The sequence below is a fragment of the Haemaphysalis longicornis genome, unplaced genomic scaffold (assembly GCF_048455015.1).
Source record: "Haemaphysalis longicornis isolate Haplotype H1 unplaced genomic scaffold, Haemaphysalis longicornis Haplotype H1 scaffold_1, whole genome shotgun sequence".
In the NCBI taxonomy this organism is placed as follows: Eukaryota; Metazoa; Arthropoda; class Arachnida; order Ixodida; family Ixodidae; genus Haemaphysalis; species Haemaphysalis longicornis.
The window spans coordinates 135,701,402-135,709,588 of NW_027526203.1; the positions used below are offsets into that span (position 1 = coordinate 135,701,402).

The 8,187-nt window shown below is 49.0% G+C and overlaps 1 protein-coding gene across 2 annotated transcripts; it reads right to left on the bottom strand.

Moving 5' to 3' along the window:
* Positions 1 to 1,884: 1,884 nt before the first annotated feature.
* Positions 1,885 to 6,272, bottom strand: LOC144180539 (uncharacterized). 2 transcript variants are annotated; one of them, XM_077708878.1, is made up of 3 exons: positions 4,671 to 6,272; positions 3,346 to 3,621; positions 1,885 to 2,480 (listed from the first exon to the last, which is right to left on the bottom strand). In XM_077708878.1, exons 1-3 carry the CDS (start codon positions 5,983 to 5,985, stop codon positions 2,032 to 2,034), a joined length of 2,040 nt encoding a protein of 679 aa, XP_077565004.1. In that variant the 5' UTR covers positions 5,986 to 6,272; the 3' UTR covers positions 1,885 to 2,031. The 2 variants fall into 2 exon arrangements, with proteins under 2 accessions (XP_077565004.1, XP_077564996.1); XM_077708870.1 differs by having other exon boundaries at positions 2,336 to 3,621.
* Positions 6,273 to 8,187: the final 1,915 nt, after the last annotated feature.

Sequence of the window (8,187 nt, forward strand, 5' to 3'; positions counted from 1 at the left end):
TCCGTGGGAGTAATTAAAAATTGCTTCCTGGTAATAGTCACGAGATAATCACGTGAGTCATAGATTGCGTTACCAGTGAAAGTGATTCCCGTAGGGCTTGTGAGGTATCAAATTAAAGGTCTCGATGAGGTGAATCATGGGCGACACATTAAAATCGCGTCCTGGTTGTAATCATGAGATAGTCACGTGAGTCATAGATTGGGTTAGCAGTGAAAGTGATGCCAGTAGGGCTTGTGAGATATCAAATTAAAGGTCTCGATGAGGTGAATCATGGGGGAATCATTAAAATCGCGTGCTGGTTATAATCATGAGACAGTCACGTGAGTCATAGATTGGGTTAAAAGTCAAAGTGATGTCACTAGGGCTTGTGAGGTATCACAGTAAAGGTCTCGATGAGGCGAATCATGTGGGAGAAATTAAAAATTGTTTCCTGGTAATAGTCATGAGATAATCACGTGAGTCATAGATTGGGTTAGCAGTGAAAGTGATGCCAGTAGGGCTTATGAGGTATCAAATTAAAGGTCTCGATGAGGGGAATCATGCGGGACACATTAAAATCACTTCCTGGTTATAATCATGAGATAGTCAAGTGAGTCATAGATTTGGTTAAAAGTCAAAGTGATGCCACTAGGGCTTGTGAGGCATCAAATTAAAAGTCTCGGTGAGGGCCATCACGTCTGAGAAATTAAAAATTGCTTCCTGGTAATAGTCATGACTTAATCACGTGAGTCATAGACTGGGTTAGCAGTGAAAGTGATGCCAGTAGGGCTTGTGAGGTAACAAATTAAAGGTCTCGATCAGGGGCATCACGTCGGAGAAATAAAAATTGTTTCCTGGTAATAGTCATGAGATAATCACGTGAGTCATAGATTGGGTTAGCAGTGAAAGTGATTCTAGTAGGGCTTGAGAGGTATCAAATTAAAGGTCTCGATGAGGGGAATCCGTGAGAGAAATTAAGTGCTTCCTGGTAGTAGTCATGAGATAGTCACGTCAGTCATAGATTGGGTTGAATGTCAAAGTGATGTGACTAGGGCTTGTGAGGTATCAAATTAAAGGTCTCGGTGAGGGGAATCCGTGGGAGAAATTAACAATTTCTTCCTGGTAGTAGTCATGAGATATTCACGTGAGTCATAGTTTGGGTTAGCAGTGAAAGTGATGCCAGTAGGCTTGTGAGGTATCAAATTAAAGGTCTCGATGAGGATAATCATGGGGGACACATTAAAATCGCCTCCTTGTTATAATCATGATAGTCACGTAAGTCGTAGATCGGGTTAAAAGTCAAAGTGATGTCACTAGGGCTTGCGAGGTATCAAATTAAAGGTCTCTATGAGGGGAATCACGTGGGAGATATTAAAATTTGTTTTCTGGTAACAGTCTTGAGATAATCACGTGAGTCATATATTGAGTTAGCAGTGAAAGTGATGCCAGTAGGGCTTGTGAGGTATCAAATTAAAGGGACCCTGCAACACTTGCCATCGACTACTAGTAATGTATTTTGGGATAAAGTCTATTGCCCCAGAAATCTCCTCCCGCAAGAATTATGAAAATCCGCTTACAATTAACGAAACTACGCGCGATGAGAAATCGCGCATAATCGTTCCCTCTCAACTCGACCGCGGACAACGCGACGAAAGCTACGCGCTCTCTCCCGGAGAGGGGGGCGGCTCACGGCGTTCTCTTCGGCGGCCTTCGATATATCACATGCCGGGTAGTTTTCTCCTTTTCTCCCCAACGCGGAGGGGCCTATTTCCGGTCTGGTGCCACAAAAAAGCAGGCATAGGTGTGTTGCATCCCACGGGCCGCACAATGGCGCGCCGAAGAACAGAGCTTACGCCGGTCAGCAAGAGAGCAGAAGGTCGATTTATTGTCAAAGCAAGGCTCGCTTATATTTGGTTCCAACGTAAGAGAGGAAGGGGGACGACGGAGAGGAGCGACGATAGCTGCCGCCGCGACATAAAGAAAGATGCGCACGTAACCGTGCGCGCCACGCAATGGTGACGTCGGCGCAGAATATGCAACACTTCTTTCTCCTTAAAATTGGAAACGCTCCACCGGTCGGCGTGTTCTCGTAGAACGTCTGAGGACTTGTTGGCGGCTTCTTGCAGTGTTGTCCGTGGGGGCTGATCTGGTCGTAGGTTGAGGAGGGGAGGTGACGCCGGGTACCCGTACCGGAGAGTCTGCGCACCGAGGCGTGTTGGTTGCCGGATCACCCTCCTCTGCTGTCGTTGGAGGGCTGGATGCCAGTCGTTGCTCGATCACACCGTCAGGCTGTTGCTGCTGCTCCACTGTACCGTTGCGTTGCAAGCGCACTTGATCGACATGTCGCTGGGCCAGTCCTCCCGAAGTTTCCACGGTAGCCATCCTGGACCCGGACGCAGTCTTTACCCGTCCCGGTATCCACTTGTCACCGCTACCATAGTTCCGCACGTAAACACTGGTCTCTGGTAGCAAGGTCCAGTCGTCTTGACCCTGCGACGGCTCTGCAAGAGTAGGAGGAAAACACGAGTCGAGACGGGACCGTATTTGGTAACCGAGAAGCATCTCTGCTGGTGACTTTCCATTTTTCTGTGGAGTTCTCCGGTAGTTGAACAAGAGTCGCACTAGATTGTCCTCCATCTTCCCTCCTTTCATTTTTCGAAGCCCCTCCTTTATAGTTCGCACCACTCTTTCTGCAGCTCCATTCGACTGGGGGTGGTAGGGGGCGCACCTTAGATGCACTATGTTGTTGTTCTTTGCAAATGTCTCGAATTCCTGGCTGGTAAATTGTGGCCCATTATCAGAAACTAAGGTTCGTGGGACACCAACCTGCTAAAATAGTAAGCAGGCAGTTTACCGTGGTTTCACTGTTACCGTGCACCAGCGGTATGGCTTCGACCCATTTTGTATGCGTGTCGACCACCACCAGAATCATTTTTCCTGCGATTGGGCCCGCAAAATCCACGTGAACACGAGACCATCCCTCATTCGTCGCTGACCAGCTGACTGGTGGCGCTGCTGTAGGCATCGGTAGGTTCTGGATGCAGGTTTGACACGAAGCCGATATTTTCTCTATATCTCTATCCAGCCCTGGCCACCAAAACAGCGAACGTGCAACAGCTTTCATAGCAGACGATCTCTGGTGCGTGTCATGCAGTAGACGCAACACTCGAGTACGAACCTCTTCCGGTACTACTACCCGGTTTTCCCAGTAGAGTAGCTCATGCACCACTGACAACTCCAACTTCCGGTCAAAGTATGGCAGGACCAAATGGTGCAAGGAGTCTTTTGTTTTAGGCCACCCGTTCAGTGTATGACGTTTAACCTCAGACAGGACAGGGTCAGTGGCAGTCAAAACCTTCAGCTCACGTGTGGTCACTCCCCCTTCGTCCAGTGTTTCCAGGGACAGAACGTATTCGGCCGGTTCATCATCCGGGACAGGTTCCGGAACTCGCCGGGGTAGACGGCTCAGGGCGTCGGAGTTGAACATCTGCCTCCCTGGAGTGCACTGAAGCTTGTATTGGTAGGCCCCGAGGCAAAGTGCCCACCGTTGGATTCGGGCGGCGGCCATCGTTGGTGTCTGGCGGTCCGGTCTCAGCAGGCCCAGAAGTGGCTGGTGGTCGGTCACCAGCGTGAACTCTCGCCCTAGAAGGTAGTCACGAAATTTTGTTACGCCAAAAATGAGCGCTAGCGCCTCTCGTTCTAGTTGAGAATAGTTCCGCTCAGCTTGTGTCAATGTTCTGGAACGGAATCCAATGGGTTTATAAACATTGCCTACTGTGTGGAACAGAGCTGCTCCGACACCGTGGGGGGATGCGTCACATTCCAACTTCAACTGTTTGTTTGGATCGAAAGGGACGAGAACTTGGGCATCTTTAAGCCTTTTCTTGGCAGCTGTAAAAGCAGCTTCCTGCTGCTCCTTCCAGTTCCAGCGCGCATTCTTTTCCAGCAGCTGATATAAAGGGAAAAGCGTAGTTGACATGCTAGGCAGGAACTTCGCGTAAAACGTCAGCATTCCAAGAAACGAGCGCAGTTCGGTAACATTGCGTGGACTCGGTGCCTCAACAATAGCGTCGACGTTCTTTTCTGTCGGGTGAAGACCCTCTCGGTCGATTCGGTGCCCAAGATACGTCACAGACGGTCTGCGCAATTCGCACTTATCAAATCTGACCTTTATTCCCCGTTCGCGGAAGCGCTGCAGGACGTTTCTTAGTCGCTCGCCATTATCATTCCTTCTCTCCGACACGAGCACGTCGTCTAGATAAGCTTGCACGCCCGGCAGGCCTGCCAGCACCTCAAGATTGCCGGGGCGGATGCTATTCCGAACGGCAGCCTATTAAAGAAAAACAGGCCTCTGTGCGTGTTAATGACGCAGACTTTTCTTGCCGCTTCGTCGAGTGGTACTTGGTTGTATCCGTCGCGCAGGTCAAGAGTGCTAAAACAGTCACCATCGCTTAAGCGAGCAAACATGTCCTCAATCACGGTCAACGGGTATTGCTCAGTGGCACAAGCTGGGTTCAAGGTGGCTTTAAAATCCCCGCAAATTCTGACAGTGCCGTCCTTCTTTAACACCACCACAATTGGCGTTGCCCAATCGGAATGCTTTACTGCCGACAACACTCCTATTGAAACCAGCCTGTCCAGCTCTTGCGTTACTTTATCGCGCAAAGCGTAGGGAAGGGGCCGTGCCTTACAGAATTTTGGAATGGCGCCCTCTTTTAGGTACAGACTGGCGGGGGTTCCCTCGATAAGGCCCAGGTCGGCAGAAAAGACGTCCTGGTAGTCCTCGAAGATGCTGTTGATGCGGTAGCTGCTTTCGGGGTCTTCCGGAGAGACGTCCCGTGCTGCTACCTGCAATATTGGAGCTCCTGCGTTGTCAAGTAAACGAAGCAAATCACGGCCGCACAAGCTTGGCCCCGCACAGTCCAACACAGTCAGCAAACAGTCCACGGACACCCCTTCGTAGCGGACGCGTAACTGAAGTTCTCCCAGGACAGGTAGGCGGCCTACGTAGCAGGAAAGCTTGATATTGGAGGCTCTCAGACTTGGACACTGCCTGCGGTGCTTCTCATAAAGTTCGCGAGAAATGACGCAAATTGGTGACCCGGTGTCTACCTCCATTGGCAATTCAATGCCTCCCCACGTGAATACTCGGCGAATCGGGGGCTCCAGAACGTTCTTCCTTTTAGACGCTAGTGTCCAGATATGGGCTGTTTCCATTTCCTCGTTAGAGGAGCCTTCTGTGACAGTCAAAGTGTTGGTTCGCACCGCTCTGGAGTCGTTTGCATGCTGCGCACGGCTTCGGCACTTTCGTGCAAGGTGCCCTTTACGTTTACACTGATAACACCGTGACCTGGCCCAGGGACAACCGTCATCATCGTGCTTTCCACTACCGCATCTGCCACAGCTTTCGACTTGAGAAGCCTTCCGTTCCCCATGTGGGTACATTTTTCTAGACGCATCTACTTTTAGTAGTGGTGTGTCCTCCGCGTTCATGTTTTTTACATCTGTTTCTGCGGCCTCGGCTGTCATTGCTATAGCCTCTGCTTCTTCCAGCGTTAAGTCCTTTTTTGACAATAGCTGTTTCTGCAACGCACTAGAACGTACGCCGCAAACAATGCGGTCCCGTAGCATCCGGTCCAGAGCGCCTCCGAAGTTGCAGTTACCAGATATCCGCCGAATTTCCACCAAAAAGGCATGCATCGGCTCCCCTTCAGCTTGGCGCCGGTTGAAAAATTTGTAGCTTTCGGAAATTTCGTTCTTTTTTGGGTCATAATACTCGTTGAGCGTGGCCACTGCTTCTTCATAAGTCAAGGAATTTGGCGTGCGCGGTGCTACTTTCCCTGCCAAAGTCTGTACCGTGTGGGTGCTCAATGCCGCCACAAGTAATGCTCTCTTTTTTGCTGAATTCTCAACGGCGTTCGCTTCGAAGTAAGCTTCAACCTTGATAAGATACGGTTTCCACTTATCTTTGCTTTCGTCGAAGTCTGGTATCCTGAGATGGGCCATGTCGTCCAACGGCGTGGTGCGGTCTTCGGGTTCCTTTTTCGCGACTATCGCGTCTCCAGTCCTCGTCGCCACTGTTGCATCCCACGGGCCGCACAAAGGCGCGCCGAAGAACAGAGCTTACACCGGTCAGCAAGAGAGCAGAACGTCGAGTTATTGTCAAAGCCAGGCTCGCTTATATTTGGTTCGAACGTAAGAGAGGAAGGGGGACGAGGGAGAGGAGCGGCGATAGCTGCCGCCGCGACATAAAGAAAGATGCGCACGTAACCGTGCGCGCCACGCAATGGTGACGTCGGCGCAGAATATGCAACAAGGTGACTGCTCGCAAGTGCGCGCTCGGGCTGGTAGGCCGTTTTTAAAGCAATAAACGTTTGTAGTCGAGTGGTCCCGTTGAAAGGGAAGTATTGAGCTCATTACTCAAACTCCGCGCGCACTCAAAACACAAAAGAACCGGCAAAACTGTGCCTACAGGAAGGAGAGGTTCGTAGAGGCATAGAAGAGGTTCGTACACAGCGATGACGACAACGGAAATGGGAGAATCTAGCCGCGAAGTTGACCAGTGACAGCCGATCGGGCAGCCATGGCCTATGTGACGTCCCTAGGCCATGCCAGGGGTTGCATAATGAGGACAACTGAAGAGAGAGCGGTTGGTTTTTTCGCGTCTTTCACATCGATTTGCGCGCTCACCGCTTCACTTGCACGAGTAATATTTGCCTCAGGTATTCCTAGAAGTGTAATCTAAACGTCGCGCACATTTACTAGCACTGCTCAAAGAGTGTTGCAGGGTCCCTTTAAAGGTCTCGATGAGGGGAATCATGGGGGACACATTAAAAATCGCTTACTGGTTATAATCATGAGATAGTCACGTGAGTCATAGATTGGGTTAAAAGTCAAATTGATGCCTCTAGGGCTTGTGAGGCATCAAGTTAAAGGCCTCAACGAGGGGAATCTTGGGGGACACATTAAAAATCGCTTCCTGGTTATAATCATGAGATAGTCACGTGAGTCATAGATTGGGTTAAAAGTCAAATTGATGCCACTAGGTCTTTTGAGGCATCAAATAAAGGTCTCTATTAGGGGAATCACGAGGTACAAATTAAAAATTTCTTCCTTGTTCTAGTCATGAGATAGTCTCGTGAGTCATAGATTGGGTTAAAAGTCAAATTGATGCCACTCGGCTTGTGAGATATCAAATTAAAGGTCTTGACGAGGGGAATCACGTGCGACAAATTAGAAAGTGCATCTTCGTTATAGTCACGAGCTGGTCACGTGAGTCATGGATTCGGTTAAAATCAAAATGATGCTACTAGGGCTTGTGTGGTATCAGATTAAATGACTCGATGAGGGGAATTACGGGGGACAAATTAAATATTGCTTCCTGTTTATAGTCATGAGATAGTGACGTGAGTCATAAATTTGGTTAAAAGTCAAAGTGATGCCCTAGAGCTTGTTATCGCCCTTCCGAATGTAAAAAGAAAGTTGCACATGCGACAAAGGGGCTTAAGGGATGTTGAAAATTGTTCTAGGAATGTGTGTTCGTGCTGTTAGTGAAAGCGACAATCCGATATCTGCACAAGATTCATGCACCCAAAATCCAAAGTCGGCCATGAGTCGTTAGGGGAAAATTGCTTTTTTAAGCAATGCTTTTTTAAGCTCGCCGCGAGCAGACTTGTTCAGTTTGTGCTTCCTTAAATCTCTCTCTCTCTCTCTCTTTCTCTCTCTCTCTCGCTCTCTCTCTCTCTCTCTCTCTCTCTCTCTCTTCTTCAAGCTCCCCTATTCTAAGGGAAGATTTTGTGTGTCTTCAATTTTACTAGGGACTTTCTGACCCGTTTCTGAATTAGAACAGAATGAGCACTGCAGGCTGTAGGGTCGACGCAGCTCCGGGGCTTCTGTATAGGACGTTATCAACTGGGGCCCGATCGCGAAAGGCAGCCAGTGCTCTGACCGCAAAATAGGCAGGGGTCGTCTGCTTTCGCGGAAAAAAGGCTGTTTGGGTGTATTTTCACAGGAAATAAACACCTTTTCCTGATTCAGCGCCAAGAAAACTATAAAGGAATGCCACCAACAAATGTTTTGAAAAGCTCTTCAGCAGCCCTTTAAAAGCATGTCAAGCTTTTGATATGTTTGGAATCGTGTTTTTTATATTTTCGATATTTTTCTAAAAAAAACTGAAACGAAAATTTTTTCACGCCCTTCACTATTTGA